The sequence below is a fragment of the Nicotiana tabacum genome, chromosome 8, assembly GCF_000715075.1.
Source record: "Nicotiana tabacum cultivar K326 chromosome 8, ASM71507v2, whole genome shotgun sequence".
Lineage (NCBI taxonomy): Eukaryota > Viridiplantae > Streptophyta > Magnoliopsida > Solanales > Solanaceae > Nicotiana > Nicotiana tabacum.
The window spans coordinates 178622688-178643664 of record NC_134087.1 but is presented as its reverse complement, the minus strand read 5'-3'; the positions used below and the strand labels follow the sequence as shown (position 1 = coordinate 178643664).

General features: G+C 39.4%; 1 protein-coding gene across 1 annotated transcript; it reads right to left on the bottom strand.

Moving 5' to 3' along the window:
* Positions 1-339: 339 nt before the first annotated feature.
* Positions 340-1005, bottom strand: LOC142163421 (uncharacterized). The gene has a single exon (XM_075220704.1). The coding sequence runs from the start codon at positions 1003-1005 to the stop codon at positions 340-342; it is 666 nt and encodes a 221-aa protein (XP_075076805.1).
* Positions 1006-20977: the final 19972 nt, after the last annotated feature.

Below are 20977 nucleotides of genomic sequence, written 5' to 3'. Positions count from 1 at the left end.
TTTTGGTCTCCATCTCTTATCCACATTGCTCTAGATCTTTGACGCATCACTTGCTTATTAATTCCTTCCCATTTTTCTATTTGCACTAGTAGCTCTTTCTCTTCTGGTATCAACTGACCATTAAATGGATCCACATCAAGTTTCCCCTGAGTAGTCTGCAATTGTACCCTCAGATTGTCCATCTTTCTCTCTAAGGAAGACACCTCTTTGTTCAGCTGCCCTACTTTGTCTTTTAGCCTTTGTAATTTTACCCAAATAGAGTACATAGTATTGCTCTGTATTTGTTGACACCACACTTCATTCACAACTTTCTAAAACTCCTAATTATTCAATAGCACATTATATAGTCTGAGTAGCTTCAAGACTACTATATTTTGTCAGCCATGAAGCATTTCCAAAGGCCCAGTCAATATTGTTATAAATTATGTTATCTGCATCCCTTTTATTACACCAAGACCATTGCCACCCCTTTCTATTCAGTTGTCCCAACCCAATATCAGCAATGCACCTTTGAAAGTCCACCAATTCATCTTGTTGCACTGGTTTCCCATTGATTCGATCATCAACAGATAACACGCTATTGAAGTTACCTATAACCAACCATGCCTCTTGCATAATATGTTGAAGTTGTCTTAGTTGATCCCATAGGCTCCTTCTTTCAGGTATAGTTTTCTTCCCATACACAAATGTTATGTCACATGTAAATTGTGTACTTTTATCTTTCACCTTACAATGTACTAGTTGATCACTAGCTATCACTACATTGACCTGCACCAATTGCTCTTTCCACAATAGCCAGATTTTCCCCCTCTCATTTATAGCTTCATCAGAGTACACCTTCAAATCTCTACTAAATTTAGCTCGAACTTTAGTAACACTCCTAGGTTTTATCTTTGTCTCAAGGCAGCCTAGTAGAGTAATGTTGTTTTTCAGTAGAAATGCCTTGAGTTCTTTTTGATTGAAGGGCTTGTTTAGCCTTCTTATATTCCACGAGCTTATTATCATGGTGGATTCTCCTCATTGAGGACAACCCTTTCAGTCACCTTGTCAGTGCTACTATCATCTTGAATTCTCAAAAGACTATATCTATTTGTGCTCAGCAATTTTCCAACATTGTATCTGATAATGCTCCTTCCTATTGTACCTGCCCTTGAGCTTTCATTGTCTGTTTCCCTCTATTCTTTTGTTGTGGAGGTTCTGCTGTTTTAATTTCCTCTTGGTTAGGATTTTGTTCTGGTTCTTCCTGCTTCTTCTGGACTTGCTCAGTCACAACCTTCACTTTCCATTCACCTGTTTGTTGCTTATTTTTCTGTTGTCTCTTTGCTTTCTCTTGCTGTTGTTTGGGTAGCATTTGGTTTTCTTGAGTGTCAGCCTGCTTTTGAGCTTTCTGAATCTTTGTGTATTCCTCTGTATGTTGCATATTTGAAGACATTCCTCACAATATGATAGTTTCCATTCATATTCCAGCATTTGTTCCCTATATTTTCCACCTACCACATCAATCAACATCGTATCAGGCAACTTCTGTGATATATCCATCTCAATAAGAATACGTGCATATGAAATTCTATCGCACCGAGTTGTTAGCTTGTCTAAATAGATAGGTTTCCCTAGATAACTTGCAATTCAACCCAAATTCTCCTTAGATGAGTACTGAATTGGTAGACCTGGGAATATTACCTAAATAGGAACATTCCTAGTCATTTCCTTGCTCAACTAGAAGTCAGGCTCCCACTGTTTGAAGATCATAGGTCTATTTTGAAACGTATAGGGCCCTTATTAGATAATTCTGTTCTTATCCTCCTCTGAGTCAAATCGAAAGATGAAGTAACCCTCATCGTATAGGTATACCTACAGAGTATTGACTGAATTCCACACTTTATACATGAATTTATGCATTTCTTTGAATGAGGGTGAACCACCCAGAACATACCCAATTAGAGATGCACTCCATTTCTGAGTTTGCTCATCCACTTCATTTTGATTCAATCGAACAATCTTTGTCCCTTCCTTCATTATCGGCAGATTGTAGTCCAATTTAAGCCCTTGTTGCTGAGATCAATTCCTATGTACTACATCAACCATCGTTGGCATTGGTTGGCTAGGGTTTCCCTTTTGAGTTGAGAATGTCAATTTCCTTGCCGCTGTGTTTGCATCTACTTCCACTGTCTTAGGGATTTCCATTTTGTTATATTTTGAAGTTTGCATCACTGTAGGGGCACTCCCCATTCCTGTCATCCATTGAACTAATTGAATTTGTCCTAGTTCTTGAGGTACTCGTGATTCTGGTGTTACCAGTCTACTTCCTTCTCCCATCTCCGGTAGTGTAGGTGGTGTTACTCCTTGATATTTTTGTCGAGTCATGGCTTGTATGCGTACATTATCTAACCCTGCTTAACGTGCGCCTTCAGAGCCATCACTACCAAACAAAGTATTACTAATAAGAATGCGCTATACCTTACACGTTTGTTCGTTAAGGTATAGCGCATGCAACCCATGTGCTATATTTGAATTTTAAAATGACGGTCAAAATATAAATATAGTGCATATATAGGCTGCGCTATACCTGAAGTTGAAATGACATGTAGATATAGCGTATCGCATATATGCGCTATACCTATATAAATATCCGCCCAGTCTTCTTCCTCGCGACAAAACCAGAAAAGACCCCCACCTTTTTAGTTCTCTGTTGACCCCAAAATATCTAAAAAAAGATGATAGTTCAAACAAAACCCTCCTGCATTTTCGTAAAAAAAATGTAAGAAACTAACATATAAAATAATAATATCGAAAATTTGTCAACCTAAGTATTTTTATATGAATAGTTATTAAACATATCATGATTAGTTATGAAAATTAATTATTTAATTCTATTATAACCCAAAAAAGATGATAGTTCAAAAGAAACCCTGCTGAATTTTAGTCAAAAATATAAGAAAATAACATATAAAATATTAATATAGAAAATGTATCAACCTAAGTAATAATATAAATAATTTATCAATTAATTATTAATATAAAAAATATTGCGATATATTTAAATATGTTAAACGATTAAACAGAAAAATTCTTTAATTAATATTGTTCAATTTACACACATTGTCATGGAGCTTCCCCTTATGTATCCCGGACCTGCATCTCGAGAGCTACTGTTGCTTCAGGGCAACCCAAGGTCTTCACACATCTGGGATTGGCAGTGTCTCTCCCATACCTTCTACCCTAGATGTATAGATGATTTGTAGGAGTTCATTAGGGACCACCCATTGCATCCCTGTACAGTTAGACGCCTTCAGTGGACGGGTTTTTACATGATTATAGAGATCAGCCAGTTGCAGTTCGATTAGTCCCTGATCACGGCTATGATAGAGTGGTGGTGACCGGAGATGCACACGTTTCATCTACCCATCGGCAAGGCTACCATCACATTAGAGGACATGGAGGTTCTTTTAGGGTTGCACATTGATGGTATACCTGTAGCTTACCCGTATGCTCTTAGGGACTATACAGGAGAGGACTACCTTCATATGTTGCAGAGGCTCACCGATTTCCAGCATGCAGGTCTACTGCATTGAGCGGTGCCAGTTGATTGCAGTTGATGCCCGTTAAGCAGCATCTAGTGGTGCTGCATGCGGAGATTACTAATGACTCACCGCCAAAGGATATCGAGCGGCAGACAAGGCTATTGCTACTGATGATGTTTGGTGGTATTCTGTTCTCGAACACTTCGGGAAACCTAGTCAGCTTGTGATTTCTACATCATCTGGAACGGCTAGATGACTTACCTGGTTATAGCTGGGGTGGAGCTGTTCTAGCATACCTTTATAGGCAGATGTGCCAGCGTGCATGGTACCGTGAGAGATGTTGTAGGTTTTATACCGCTGCTACAGGTGAAAACATAATAAATTCTTTGCATGATTATAATGGAGATAGTAAAAAAGTGACTTAAATTTTACGTCCACAATCTATATTAGGTTTGGTCCTGGGAGCGGTTCCTACAGTTCCAACCACCTCTACCATTGATAGCTCAGGATGCACAACCTCTACCATTTCTCCCACTAGCTAGGAGGTGGGTAGATAGGCCAGGGCAGGCCACACCCCCAAGGTCGAGGCTCGACATCATGTCACTTATTACAGGAATTTGTTGGATTTACTTGAAGGCACTCAGGTACATATATACTTAAGTTTACTTGGTCTGGCTTGATATGTCTTACATTTACTAACGATTCTTGTGTTTAATAAATAGTTCATATGGAGGCCATGCCACGACACGCTTATAGCCGGATTTCCAGATTATTACTCCCGCGATCGAGTAATGTGGATGTCTTCGATCCCACTTATATGTCTCGATATAGTCGAACATCATACCACCGAGCGATTCCTTTGATAGTTTGGTCGACCCTAACATGTACCTATTTTGCCTACTTGGCATTCCATACATTACCAGCAGGATGATTGTCGCAAGGTCGACCAGACATATTTGGCCTGGCTAGAGACCTAGATAAAGGATTCGGACCAGAGGTATGGTCTAATTCCACCATACCCTCCACCTGACCGTTTGGACGAGGAGCATGAGGACATGGGATTGGTATCACATTGTTACCCGACTTCTCATCGGGAATCCCGTTCATCGTGCTGGTGGTCGGTTTGTTTCATACGTGGGGAGGCATGAGGTACTGTATGTCATATGTTAAACTTACTTACAATGTTACGTTACTTTAACATCTTTCCTTAATTATTATTTTATATGCTATGAAGGATATTGGCTTACACCAGTTCCACCAGTTAGGACTGGAGATGCTACAACATACAGGTGAGGAAGCGGCAGTTATGCACGGGCTTGGCCGTCGGGTTACTAATCTTGCTGCTGCCATATTGAGACGTGCCCGAGAGGATGCGTGTTGATATCCAATTTTTCTCTGTATATTTTTTATATGCAAAATACTTTCAAAATAGCATATATATATGAATATATAAGTATGTCCCAATGTATTATTAATTTTCTTAATTTTAAAGATTTTTTACCAATTTATTCTTCTTTTTTATTCATAAAAACACAATAATAATTCTCAAAGTTTTCAATATTGGTGATTCATTTATTGGATTCTCGTATTTATACTAAAATATAGTCAATATAATTTTTGTATATTTTTACAAATTTATTTAGTATTTTTAAAGCTAAATTGCATATAATTGCAATATTAGCCTCTTTTAGATTTAATTGCGTTTATATTTATAAAAAATTAAGTCCAGTATTTTTAAATTGATAATTATGTATTACAAATCATTTTAGTACCTTCAATTTATTTCCAGGAATTAATTTACTATTTTTTATAAAATTAAAAGGGAAAAATGGCTATTGTAATTATAGCACAAATTGAGTTTCAATTATAACCCAAAACAGACCCCCAATTTCCCAACCCAATTTCAATTTTAACCCGACACAATCTAAATAACCCAACCCAGATCCCGTACCTAACCTTTTCAATCCTGGTCGTTGATCATTTAGATCAACGGTCAATATCGGCCCTTTCCATTTTAAACCTCAAACGGCCCCTTACTCCGCCTCATTTCACACCAAAGGCCGCCCTTGAATCTCTTTTCCTCTCAACTCTCTCTTCAATCCCTCATGAACCCTAGCCACTGCCACCTAACCCAACCCTAATACCTCCCAAATCTATGGCTTCCAAGGTCATCAGAGACCTGTATCAAACCCCATGGCTTCTATGTGTTCGATTCTTATTGTCTCAAGGCTAGATCTTGAAAGAGCTTGGTCCATACCCTGTTCGATTTCAGTTCATGACTGTTCTCTGGTCAGCCATGGCTATTCGAGTCAGGCTCTTGACTCTCCTGCTTAGATCGATGGTTTTCAAATCCTTTCTCATCACTTGGGGTTCTTCTAAAACCCTAAACTCTAAGGTTCTTTCAATTTCTTTTAGATCTGTTTCAGATCTATGTTTTCTCTGAACTGCTAAGCGTTTTTCTCGAAGTTTCTTTTAAAACTCTACCTTCAAAACCCCTTATCTTTTCCGATTAGGGTTCTTGTTAGTTTATTTCAAAACTTTTCTCTGATTTTGACATGTCTACTGTGTTTCCCTATATATTTCTTCTACTTGAGTTTGCATGTTAAAAGCCCTAATTTCTTATGACTGTTTGTTAGACGAATGTTTGTTTGCCTGAGTTTCTATTCGATTTGTTTGTTTATCCTCTTTTAAAAACTCTTCTATTGTTGAAAATCCTATGGTTTTGGGTATGAGGGTGTTCGTTTAAGCGCATAACTCGATTTTGAAGTTCTTTATCCCAAAATCTCTTATTTCTCTGTGTGATTCTTCTGACTCTGGTTTTCTATCATCTCTAAAAATTGATTATGCTCGAAACCCTAATTTTCAATAGGGGTTTTCTTCACCTGATACTGTGAGATCTTCACATGCTTTGATATTCTATGTTTTCTTCACTACTTGACCTACTAGGCTATCATGTTTCGAACGTTGCTATCCACTGAATTTTGTGCTACTATTGTATGCTATTTCCTTCTGCCAACAGGCTTGGCCTCGCATGTATAGTGTTTATACACCCTATTTATATGCTAAGTTTCCTTCTTTGTTTGACCTTCAACTTGTGACTGATTTCGAACTTTTCCTTCGTGAAATTCTGATTTCACTCGCCTGTTAGGGTTAATTGATTTTCTTTTCCTGTTTTGCCTTGTTGAATTCTTTCCAAAATTAGTGTATCTCTGTACCTAAACTCGATGGCCTACTTAATGTTTTACTATTTTTTTTATGGCAACTGTCGGCCTGCTTATAAATTGATTTCTTTCCTTATTTTTGAACCTGTCACTACCCGTTAAGCAAAGTGATCCCTTAATTAAAGGCAATCACTTGTATAATTTATTCTAGATCATATTGTTTCCATGTTTGTAGCTTATTACCCTCTCTTACTCATTTTCAAAAAGCTATAAATACCATGTACTTCTTTTCTTTCGAAAAACACGAATACAAGGCATAAACACTTGAGTTCAAACACACACTCCACCAAATCTCTCTTTTCTCTGTTACTAATATATTGCTGCCTTACCTAGCCGGCTGAAAGCCAAGGCTAGGTTTTGGGGAAACTTGCTTATTTTCTGCATTTGCATTTTTTGCTTGTATGTTCTAATTAAGTTTTCTGCACCAACAACAATATGCTTATTTACTGTTTCTTGCATTCTTGTCTGCCTACTATTTGTATTTAGCCCAGTACCATTGTTTAGCATGCTGCAATTTCCTTTATCCTATTCTGAACCAATGTATCATGACATGTGAATTCTAAATCCCTACCCCAATGTGTTTAATACTTGTGGTTGGTTTGGGGCATGACAACATCAGAAATTGTTGTGCATGACCCAAACTTGATCCTCTTAGGATCATAACCTCCATGTTTCTCTTATATGTTGTGTATTCTAGTTGATTTACATGCATGTAGCACTTCCTATTGCTATATATGCCTAAAGTTAACCCATGCCTAAGTGTATAAGATCCTTGCAATGGATTCCCAATCCCCTGCCCCCTTTGTGTGAAGTTATTGACTCCCTGAAATATTAATGGCTGTCTCCCATTACCCTTTCTCTCTCCTTTATTCCCTCAACTCTTAGAACTCTATTTCTGCAATTTCACTATCTTCTTAGACTTAAGTTCTACCCCCCTCATGTGAGCCTTGCCTTGGGACCCATGAGCTCCCTCTGAACTTGGACACATGAGGGTTGGTATTTCCACACTGCACTCATCTCCATTCTGGTTATGTAACTTGGGTGTGAGCATTGCCCGGGTCCTATTGAGGCCCTTAGGGAGCTCTAACACACTCAAGTCTGAGAAAGGCTTTGGATCAATGACATTTTGAGGTGGTTTACTCCATAACTCAGAGAGGAAGTCAAGAATCAGGCTTCCTCTGGTTGTAACTTTTCTTTGTACTTTTCTGATGTGATAGATTATTCCTGGTTTGTAATAATTTGTAATGAACATTTGGGGCTGACTAGTGAAAAGGGTTGGGTAATTATGCATGCTCAAGGGTAGAACATGCCTATAGGACTGCTTTTTCTACATGTTCAATTCGCATTTAGAAAACATGCCTATAAGACTGCTTTTAATTCTGCATATTCACACCACATTTAGAAACCATGTCTATAGGACCTACTTGTTCAACTTCACATCTAGATAACCTACCTATAGGAATTATCTAAAATTCTGCATGTTTGTCACCATTTAGATATCATTTTTTTAGGTCCCAATTGGCTATAACCCAGTCGCCTGTTAAAATTAGCATAATGAATAGAAATCGTGCTTATAGGAATTCCCAAGTGAAAACTCACCTGTTTCCATTATTTACTAGATATTATGCCTATAGGGGTTTGACATTATTCAGATACTATGTACACAAAGGTTTAAAATTGGCAATTATGTCTACAAGGGCCTAAAATCAGTAATCCTAGATACCATGTTCACAGGAGTAAAAATCAGCGATAGTGGATACTGTCATCTGCAGAAACTGAAACTAGTCTAATTTAAAATTCGTCCAATCTGAATCTTTTTTTAATAATCCGATTCTCTTATTTTAACGAGGTTTAACAAGCATGCCTATAGGATTTTAAACAATTCGCTTTGAGTTATCAATGTTTCACCACCTTCTGAATTAAGTAGATATCATGCCTATAGGACCCCGTCTAAATACTTAGGCAAGCCTTAGAGTAATGACTGTAAAATTGAGTCCGCCTTTGTTAATTGTTACAACCAGCAGGCATGCCTAATTCGGACTTCTTATCTGAGTTATGTAATAAACAAATCTTCTTCAATAATCAAACTCCCCTCGTCTTTAGTATTTTAATCAAACCTAAAAAGTATGTGCAAGTCATGCTAGTTATGTGCTTTTGTTCAAGGAGGTATATTTGAGCCTTTATCTGTTTATATGGTTCCCCAACATGCATTATGTGTTTTTTGTATGTCGCCTTAGATTTTTATCCTTTGAAACCAATCAGCCTAATATCCCACCTTTTAGGACTAGTAGTCCTAAGTACCTCCAGGACTGATAGGAATGTGATGAGTAATAACATGCAATAGTAATCGAGACCAATCTGCGCTTTAATACCTTAACAGGATGGGAAGGGTAGATATGGATATGATGACCGGTGCGCTAATGCCACGTGTAACCCCTCTTTTGAGTAGTGATTACCAGGTATTGCATTGACGTGATCCATATTAAATATAAAGCTAGGATCCCCTTTTCTTTTATTTGCAAACTCTTTTTTAACTCTTCTTTTAATTGTTCTTTTTTTTATGTGTTTAAATCCCCTAATATTCGAACCCGTACTTGTATATTTGCTAAATTCACAATAATTGTCTGGCCGGGAACCACACTAATGGATCCTGAGGGGTGCCTAACACCTTCCCCTTGGGATAACTTCAAGCCCTTACCCTATCTCTGGTTATTCAAATGACTTAGAATTGAACCCCATTGGTGTCCTAATGCACCTTAAATCATTAGGTGGCGACTCTTCAAAAATGCAAAACCAGTTCCTGAAAGGAACGAGTTGTCCCATACCAAATGTCATAAACCCGATTTCGTGAGAAAAAAGGGGGCACGACAATATGCGCTTAGGATATGAGGTTGCTTATGTGCCGCCCGAGGAGTATCATCATGGGCCTCAAGTGGCCCCTGAACGTGGTAGACGTGGCAGGTGTGGCCAGAGAGCAAGGGGTGGTCCATGTGGTCATGGTGGTCAGCGAGGACGAGGTCCCTAATAAGAGGGCATTGATGCATACGTGGAGGATATTAGAGATGATCAACCGAGTGACTACTCGTAGCCACACGATGCTCCTCATGATATGCCATCATTCAGCCTTCAGCTGTCACTAGGGACTTCATAGTTGACCCCGTCAACTCCAGTGTTGATCGTGGGCATGGCCATTACGCAACATGAGTGAGATCAGTATTTTCCTGTTCGTCCAAAGCCATTGGGTGTTGTTGCTGATCGTCCGATACGAGTGGTGCATAGTGGGCGACGACTAAGTTATGGCTCATCACCGAGGCTGCTGAAGATCTTTCAGGCATAAATACAGATACATCACATCGGGGCGAGATGTCACAACCTTCATCTATTTCAATGCACCTCGATGTTCTGACAGAGCATTGTGTGGCTACTCAACAACAAGTTTGTTTGTATTACTATTATTTCAATTTGTTTTTACCTTATAGATTAGTCAGTAATATCTAAAGTGTTTTTTTTAAAGATTTCGTTATCACCGATCACAGAGCCCACATTGTGTGATACTCGCTTAATGGAGACGGATGATCTTATTTAGGAGCCTACTGAGACCATGGTATGACCATTAATTTTTTTTGCTAACACATACATTAGTATTCTATCTTTTATATTCTAAAATATCTTATTATTTTGTAGGTTATTGATGGCCCAACGACCGCTTCTACCGAGCCTACCAGCCTTACTGACGATCATGCTGCAGCACATCCTCCGATAAAGAGGCGACGTGATGAGGATGATCCTGATAGCATAGCCGGGCCGGATGGGACGTGCCTTAGGCCAGCCAATGCTTTAAAGCATACAGGTTGTGGGACTCATTGATATGTATTCTGAGTTGTATGTATGACATTAAATCTATAATAGTAAAATTATTGACGTTTTACATATTTTGTGCATGTGTTTTTATTTTTTGGGTTATTTATTAGTTTAACACGAGAACACAAGAAAAGTAAGACAGCTTAACATAAATTTAAATGCTTTCAAAATTAAAGATAATACATGATACATACAATATAAAAACAAAAAACTACACTTAACGCATCCATATCGTCAATTGTTCTATGCTTTAATCACTGAAATTTTTCTTCCAACCGATTATTTTCTTCTTCTGCCTCTTTCAGTTTCTCCTTCACTGCAACAAGCTGTTCTTGCAGTTTCAAGATTTGGAGTTCGTACTCACCGGTCAGATTCCAAATATTTAACAAACATGATTTGCAGTATTCCTGGTTAATGGGTTCATCATACCATTCCTCAAAACCATATTGATTTTCGTTTTACCAATGGGAATGATAACAAAAGACTATTAATTACCATGTTATATAAAAATTATTAACCAACATAACTTTCAATAATAAAAACTTACAACTTGTTTACACATCCAACGTCTGCGTCCTAGATTGCAATTTGACCAACATGGCTTCAAAATCGCACGTTTGCCACAATAACACCTTGGTACGTCATTGCGTGAAGTCAGTGCCCCACACATCAAATATGTCAACCTCAAGAATAGTAGTGAGAGGCATTTCATCCTTCTTTGAAATTCCACCTGCTCTTTGACACTTATCACATCTCTTCACAAGCTCACCCGCATCCTTGTACAATGTAGGCCAATAAAAACCATATCTAAGCACCTTTGAAGCTATCCTCTCCCCACCATGATGACCATCATAGGGAGAGGAATGACAAGCATCCAGAATACTCATTTGCTCCTCTTCCGGAACACATCTCTGAATCACACCATCATTACAGATTTTGAACAAGTAAGGCTCATCCCAGTAGTAGTCCAAGCTATCTCATTTAAGCTTATTCCTTTGGTTAGAAAAGTGCTCACATGGAACAATACCAGTCACAAGAAAATTGGCAACATCCACGAACCAAGGCATGCTATTCACAAATACAGAGAGGAGTTGCTCATCAGGGAATGAATCATTAATTTCGAGGCCATCACGGAGCCTCCCCTCCTCCTCCAAACGGGACAAGTGGTCCGCCACTTGGTTTTCAATCCCTTTCCGATCAACAATCTCATGGTCGGACTCTTGAAGCAATAGAACCCATCTCATTAACTGATCCTTAGAATCTTTCTTTGTCATCAAGTAGTGGAGTGTTGTATGGTCAGTATGAACTATCACCTTGGCACCCATGAGATAAGGCCTAAACTTCTCCATTGCAAACACAATTGCTAGCAACTTTTTTTACGTCACCGTGTAATTCACTTGACCATCATTCATTGTTTTTCTTCCATAATACACCGGGTGAAACATCTTGTTTACTCTTTGACCCAAGACCGCTTCTACCACAACATCACTAGCTTCACACATGAGCTCAAACGGTAAGCTCCAAATGGGTGCGGTAATAATGGGTGTGGTTGTCAATTTGTACTCGAGAAGTTCAAAAGCTTTCATGCATTCCTCATTAAACACGAACTTGGCATCCTTTACCAATAATTTTCACAAAGGATTCACTACCTTAGAAAAGTCATTGATGAATCTTCGGTAGAACCCCGCATGCCCAAGAAAACTCCTAACCCCCTTGACTGAAGTAGGAGGAGGAAGCTTTGAAATCACTTCAATCATAGCCTTGTCCACCTCTATACCGTGCTTTGAGATCTTATGGCCAAGGAAAATGCCCTCCTCGATCATAAAGTGGCATTTTTCCCAGTTAAGCACAAGATTTGTCTCTTCACACGGGGTTAATACCTTGTCAATATTCTTCAAACACTCATCAAAGGAGTCACCCACAATACTGAAATCATCCATGAACACTTCCAAGAAGTCCTCCACCATGACGGTAAATATAGCTATCATACACCGCTGGAAGGTAGCCGGTGCATTACACAAACCAAATGGCATCCTAGAAAATGCAAAGGTGCCATACAGACACGTGAAAGTGGTTTTCTCCTGGTCATCCGGAGCAATCAAATTCTGATTGTAACCTGAGTACCTATCTAAGAAATAGTATAAGGCACACCCAACAAGTCTATCTAGCATTTGGTCAAGAAAGGGCAATGAAAAATAATCCTTGCGGGTCACTTTATTCAGCTTGCGGTAGTACATGCACACCCTCCATCCGGTGATAGTCCTGGTGGGAATCAACTCATTTTGATCATTGGTAACCACAGTCATACCACCCTTCTTCGGCACACATTGTACCGGTGAAGTCCAAGAACTATCTGAGATGGGATACACAACCCCTGCATCTAACCACTTGATCACCTCCTTTTTGACAACCTCTTGCATAGCCTCGTTTAACCTCCTTTGATGATCCATGGAGGGCTTGGCATCATCTTCAAGTATAATCTTGTGCATGCAAAAGGCGTGTTTTATCCCCCAAATATCAGCTAGAGTCCATCCAATTGCCTTCTTCTTTCTTTGGAGCACCTCCAATGTTGCATCTACCTGCACGTTAGTAAGACAAGACGAAAGAATAATAGGTAAAGTTGAACTAGGGCCTAAGAATTCATACCTGAGGTGTGAGGGTAAAGACTTCAACTCCAAAACGGGAGGTTCCTCAATTGAGGGCTTGTTGGCAGAGTCTTTTTGTTCTCAAGATCCAAAGAGAGCTTACGGGGCTCATAAGAATAAGAGCCCATTCCATGCAAAGCATTGACACACTCCACCCGGCCTTCATCCTCATTCACATCAAGGTTCAACAATACAGCTTCTAAAGGGTCCTCCACATTGACCATAACACCAGTATCATCAACTATCACCTTCATGACAAGATCCACAAAAGAGCACACTTTAGTACTATTCAGCCGCCTCATTGATTTGCACACATGAAAGACCAATTTTACATCATCCACCTATAAGGTGAGCTCCCCTGCTTCCACATCAACCAATTCCTTCCCAGTTGCAAGGAAAGGTCTTTCCAATATTATTGTCACCTCATAGTTGACCTCGCAGTCCAGAATCACAAAGTCAGCAGGAAAAATAAACTTGTCCACCCGGACAAGAACATCATCAATTACCAAGCGGCCCTTTCATTGTTCTATCCACCATTTGCAATCTTATTGAAGTAGCTCTTATTTGACCAATACCCAAAGTTTTGAAGATGGAGTAAGGCATCAAATTGATACTTGCCCCCAAATGACATAATGCCTTTGCAAAATACGCACTCCCAATGGTACATGGAATGGTGAAAGCGCTGGGATCTTCAAGCTTTGGAGCCATCGAGTGCATAATTGCACTTACTTGATGAGTCATTTTGATGGTCTCACAATCCATGGATTTCTTTTTAGTCACCAAGTCTTTCATGAACTTGGCGTAACCCGGTATTTGCTCAAGAGCTTCCACCAAAGGAACATTGATTGACAAGCTTTTCGTCACCTCAATAAACTTCTTAAATTGGTTCTCATTCTTTTTCTTCGCAAGTCTTTGAGGGTAAGGTGGAGGAGGCTTTGGCAAGGGAGCCTTAGCCTTTGGCACTACCATTTCCGGTATGTCTATTACGTGTTCTCTAGACGGGTTTACGTCATCTCGAGTCTTCACCTCATTATCATGAATATCAATTCTCACTTCCGCATTCAAATTCTCTTCACTCACTTACTCATCAACTATAGGAACATCATCACCATGCATGTCAACCTCATCACTCACAACTTCCTTTTGATTGGAGGTATTCACTTCACCACCTCGACCGCTTCTAGTAATCATTGCCATTGCTTGGAGGTATTCACTTTACTACCGTATCACTAGATAGAGACCCCTTAGGGCGAGTATTCAAAGATTGCAAAATCTGGCCAAGTTGAACCTCCAAATTTTGGATTGAAGTATTATGGGATGCCAACTGGGCATCAGAGTCGGCATTCTTTTTCATCATTTGTTCAAACATCATCTCGATCCTTCCCATCTCATTGTTTGACAAACTAGGACCTTAGGATAGAAATGGAGGCGGGTTGTTTGGTTGTTGATACATACTAGGTCTTTGAAAGCCTTTCCCCCGATTCCCTTGATTGCCATTATTCCAACCCCCTTGGTTGTTATTTCCTCCCCAATTGTTGTTATTTCCACTCTAGTTGCGCTGGTTGTTCTGATTGCCCCAATTATTATTATGTTTCTCCAAGTTGCTATTTCCTTGTTGGTTTTGATTCCCCAAATTTCCTTGGGATCTCCACTGTTGTTGTTGGTTAGGAGCATTGCCCCTTTGTCCTTGATAATTATTCATGCACTGCACTTCTTCACTTTGCTCATTGATACGCTCAAATTATACTTTAATTAAATAGTTTAAGGCAGTCAGAGTCAAATATAGTTACCCAACAAGGTTGGGGTCGAATCCCATAGGGAATAGGCGTGAAAAGGTTACTTGAATAGTGTGCTACTTGACTTAGGTCGTAATTCTATTCCGTTAATCGTAACAAGAGAATGATATGATTGTGAATTGAAGAGATAACTAATTGTAACTCTGAGAATGTAAATAATTTGATTAAGAAAACCATGGTTGTATCCCAGTAAATGGAATGTAATATTATCGGTGTTAATATGATATATTTCTAATGGAAGGTCCTTTGATGTGCAAATAATTTCTAAATGACTACCCAATACTTTCGAATAGTTCGGTAGTATTTTCCCTTTATGATTTTTCCAAATATAAAAGAGTTGCAAATTAAGAACAAACAATTTATGCCAAGTAGAACACACTTATTTCTAAGCGATTCTATTGAACAAGAGTTAACGTCTTGAGTTCTTGATATTCAATTCTACCAAACCCTAACTCACTTTTCCAAGTAAAGAAAGAGTAAAATGGAATAGATTAATGTTTGCAACCACCAACCATAAATAAAGAACAAGAATTGAATAAATATCAACCAATCATTATATATATATATATATTCAATGTTAAACACTCGTTAGCATTACACTCATCTAGGGTCCACAACCTTAGTATTTAAAACCCATCTAGGGTCCATAACCTTAGTCTTTAAAACTAGCTACTCATACTAAAATACAAGAATAAAGCATTTAATAAAGCCATAAAGCTTACAAAAGTGCAAGATTCCATCTTCACAAAGCTCCAAATAAATGAAGTATTCAATGCTCTCTAAGTAGGACCTTGTTTTAGACTTGAATACCCCACAAAAACTCAAGTTATTCTCTTTATAGTGGACAAAAAGTCGTAGCCAAAATCGGACAAAAATACCCTTTCAGACAGCTTATGCGATCGCATACTGGTTGCATACCAGTTATGTAGACCGCATATTGAGCACTCCGTCACAGACTTGTTGAATTCCAGATCTGGCTTCAGTCGCATAATAGTTATGCAGTCCGCATATGTGTTATGAGACCGCATATACCATCACATATCGTGTTGAGGGCTGCCTTCTATTGTGGTTATGCGACCATTATGCGGCTCGTAATGTGTTATGCCACCGCATAATGGACCACATATTTGCTTCTTTAGTTGGCCCAAAAGACTGTCTCTATTTTCGATCAGCAGGTAGATTATGCAGTCCACATGTGAGTTATGCGACCGCATACTTGTAGCATATCCGTCTTTTTATGAATTTTTGACTTCTTTTCTATGTTTTCGGGTATTCAAGCTTGTTCACTACAAAACAACCAAACTTGATCAGAATTAACTACAAATGCATTAAAAGACAAGTTAAAATCTAAGCAATTGGTACTAATTGTGCCGAAATTCCACGGCACATCAACACCCCCAACTTAAACTCTTGCTTGCCCTCAAACATCTAAAACAAAACTATCCTATTCTATACTACTTTTATTTCCGACAATCCACAAAACAGTAGTGACTATAGATGGTTTTAACTGACAGCTAACAAGCATGTGAGCCCATTTATTTACCCTTCCTGGAAAACAACTTACCATACAATCATTTGACTAATCAATTCGTGACCTTAGAGCCTCGACCAAAATGACAAAATGCTATTCACAATGAAGTGCACTTGTGTCTACTTCAAGAGCCTATCTTTTTCTAAGTCATACAATTCATGCGCACTCACAACAAAGAAAATCCCCACTCACATATGTATATACAGGGGATACAATTAAAACACTCTAACACTCGGAACGAAAGCTACATGCTACAAGTATCAGTCCATATGCTTGCCCTTATTTTAACTTTGCTGCTATCTCAGAAATGATTTACCGTAGATCACTAAGGACTTTTCATGGGTTATAATGTAGGCTTCAAGATGGGTTGGATGACTATTTAGGAATGTAGTGGTTATACCCTCCTTGAACTCTACATATATTATGCTCTTTTACTACATAGCCTTTATTTTCCTCGGGTTACCGACCTAGAACCACCTCAAAGTATTTCTTCAAGTTTTGACAAGACTCCTCTCTTTGCTCTTCTTTTCTTTTCTTTTCTTTTCTTTTTTTTGGAGCTTGAATTCATTATCTACACAACTTCAAGGTTATTTCTTCTTCTCCTTTTTTTTATTATATACACACAGTAGCAAACCTTGTCAATTTCCATTTTATAACTGCACCCCCAACTTAGGATTTAAGCCTCAATTTCATATGTTCAAAGAGGGATGGGTTCAAAAGAAGGAATTACTTCACAGAAAGGGTAAAGGTTTGTAATGTGATAGCCAATGAAAGGTTACATTCTCAAAGGAGGTAACTAGGGTAATTTATGTACCAGGAAGGTCAATTTAGGCAAAACTGGCTAGTAATCACAAGGAGAGCGTAAGATCATTTCAACATCCAATCATTAACCTGAGAGTCACACTAAGATACCAATTGTGCAAGTTCTAGACAGTACAAGTTAGACATGTGCATTATTCATACAAATTCTCACTCACTCAAAACGCATGAACTGTTCAACTCAACATAGTTTCAGCCCTCAAGTGACACAGAGCAACTTAACACTTTCATCTTCAACATATGTAAGATTCTGAATAAGCATAAAGTCAAAGAGCGAGCCTCAAATTCACAAGAATGATTATAAATTTTTTTTAGATTCAAAAGAAGGAAGGCTATCATATATTTACAACACTTGGAACATGTTTGGATCTACACAATCAACACCAACTAAGTCAAAACATTTCATGCTACTGTCGTGGTTCTACTATTACACCTTTGGAAAAGAACCCGAAAAAGAAAAACCAAATGGAATTCATTGCTAAACTATAATAGTTTTATATATACAAACATGGGTACAGGAGTTTTATATACACACATGGGGTACAAGAGTTTTATATATACACATGTGGTACAACAAAATACTACAAAACATGGGTACAAGATTATGATCATCACTACCCACCCCCAACCAAAGATCATGCATTGTCCCTAATGCATATATAAAGCAAAAAGAAAGCTCAAGGACTCCCTGGGGCGCACTGGTAGTGACACTACATTTGGTGGAGCCTCGGACTGAGCAATATCCGCCATGGCTGGAGCAAGAGGCTTCAGCTACTGTGAAGGTAGAGCAGGTAGCTCCACCTGCTGTGAAGCTGGAGCTGGGGCCTAGGAGATGCTAGCCTCGCCCTGTGATGGCTGAGTGGTCGATGGATGTGCCTTGCCAACCATATCTGCTAGTGAATGTTCAATGACTATCTGCACAGCTGCTTCTTCTTCATCTTCTTCCCTTATAGAGACAACAACCTATTTACTTTTGTCTTGCTGACCCTCAATGTCCTCACCCAGTGCCTCTTTATTTGTCTCCTCATATCCTGACTCCCCCTCATCGGACTCCTCAGTATCTCTAGATTCCTTATCGGAAGGGATATCAATATGACTAGGAGGAGTTTGAGCTTTGGAGGGCTCAACATGTTGTGCCTATGGGGCTGTCATCAATGTAGTGAAATCAATATCTAGGCCTGGGATGGAAGTGTCAGCACCCTGCTATTCATCCTTCGGGAGGAAGGCTGTCAAATCAAACTCTAAACTCTACATCTTCTGCAGCTCAGCCTTGAGGTCACTCACATTCTTACAGAGCTGTGGCATACCTCTAACTTCACCCCGCTCAACCTTCTCAAAACGCGCTTCAACGCTCTTGGGAATCTCCTTGATAAGCCGGTCTACCTTAGCATTGGCATGCTGAGTAACTAGACCTAGCTTGGACAGAGCTGGTAATGGAACCTGGGACTGTGCAGTAGAGGGCTGTGGAGTAGCTGTGGAGGTAGCTATGGACTGAGAGGTGTCTAGCAGTGCTGGACCCTCTGATACTGATGTATCTGCTGGAGGAGGAATATGAGTCTCAGTCTGAGTTGCAGTTTCCTTTGCTACCGCGTCACTGATTCTTATGATGTCAATATCTTTTGTAGCATTCTCCATTTTTTCATGCCAAGGCAGGCGAGACACCTTTGTAGCTTAGCAAAGAGCAGTGATCAGGCAGGGGAACAGAAGTGATGTCTGTTTCTGATTTTCCCTAATTCCTATCTCTTGAAATATTATCTCCCCCACATCAATCTTAATCCCTGTCATGATGCACGCAATGAGAAGTGCTTTCTCAATGTTTATGTCAGTTTCATTTCTGGACGGCATCAGACGAGATGTAACAAAGCTGAGCTAGTAGTGACCCTCCCTTGTGAGATCCTCCTTGAAAATTTTGTGTAGCGGGTCAATCCAGGCCGGTGTCCCCTTTGCAATTACCGAGGCAACCCAGGCATGCTCATTGTTGTTATTGGCTACCTTGGCATCATACTCAGCTGCTCTTGGCTGCAAATCCTTGAAATATTGTTCATTGATCATCTCCGGACCACAACCCACTTCAAACCCTCGCACTCGGACATACTTTGAAAAGATCCTATTGCGCTTCTGTGAAGGAGTCCTTGATGTACCATAGGAAGCATAAAACTCTCTCACAATTGTCTCGTTGTATTCAACCGGGAGCTCAATGAAGAACTCCCACTTTCGCTTTTTGATGTTTTTAAGGATGTGAGGATAATGCTCTGATAACCCATTCAGGCTCAATTGCTTCTCCTTTAAGATGTTCCTCTTGGACAGCGCTGCTTTATACAAGTCTATGGAGCCCTTGACCCCAAACCGGAGGTTAAGGTCCTCCCCCAACTTCCTGCGCGCCTCAGCCTGTAGATCAACTTGAGGTTTGAGGTCACTCTATGACTCCTCCTCGTCAAAATGAGAGGAGCTATTAGTAGTAATGTGGAGTGCTAGGATTGGCAGCTTGTTACTGTCGACTACTGGGTGGTGTTCTTGTTGGATTAGACCTTTTTGGTGCCATGTCTGTTGATGAAACATTGTAGGAGTGAGTGAAAGAGCTATTAGATATAAAAGAAAAGAAACAAAACAAACTAATAATTTTTTTATGCGATGAGTTATGCGGTCGCATATCAAGTATGCGGACCACAGAACCATCGCATAGGTGAAGAAGCAAAAATGTATTAACAATTATGCGATTACAAAACCACTGCATAAGTTGTTATGCAATCGCAAAATTACCGCAAAATGTACACTAAGATAACTTGAGGGACTGCCTCAGTATGCAGCAGGTATGCGGTCCGCATATTAGGTATGCGATCGCAAAGGAGGCCACATGTTCAAACCTAGGGCAAGGAAAGGGGCAGAATGCATTGGTTATGCGGACCACAAAGCCATTATGCGGCCCGCAAAACTCATCGTCCCCAATGAAAATTAGCCCTCTCCCAAATCACGTGGGTGCCTTTTTCCATTCATTCAAAAATCTACATAAGATTTATTTCAACTAATAAAGAGAGATAGATGGGTACTCAGACTTCCCCCTCTTGGATTCGTGGCCAAAATCACACAATCACTCCCTCAATTCATCCTCCCAACTAAAATCAAAAACATGTAATTCCCTATTTTAAATCAATTTGACCCTTTTCAAGCACCCTCTTTCAGATATTCATGGCATTAGAGGTTGGGTGCATTCACGAGGGGAGAAAGAAAGAGAGAAAGTAAAAAAATTCAGAAAGAAAATTATGAGTCAAGAACAGAGGAGAGAAGTTGGAACACATACTTGAATTTTGAGAAATTTACAAAGGAACTAAAAAACTATGGCGAGTCTGCTTAGATTCTTTCCCTCGTTCGTCTTACCAGTTCCTTTCTCATTTCTTTTTTTACTTGTTTTTGCGTTTAAATGGGGTGTGTGCAGAGAGATGGTAATTTTATACCTGGAAAGTATGGGGTGGGGAGGTATGTCACATAGCACACTATGCGATCGCATAGGAGTTATGCAGTGGCTGATGACTGGGTCGTGTGGATGCAAGTTTGCGATGCAAGATGCGATCGCATACTTGACATG

Coding starts and splice junctions, on each gene's coding strand:
- LOC142163421 (XM_075220704.1), bottom strand. CDS start 1,005: ATGATAATAAGCTCGTGGAATATAAGAAGGCTAAACAAGCCCTTCAAT.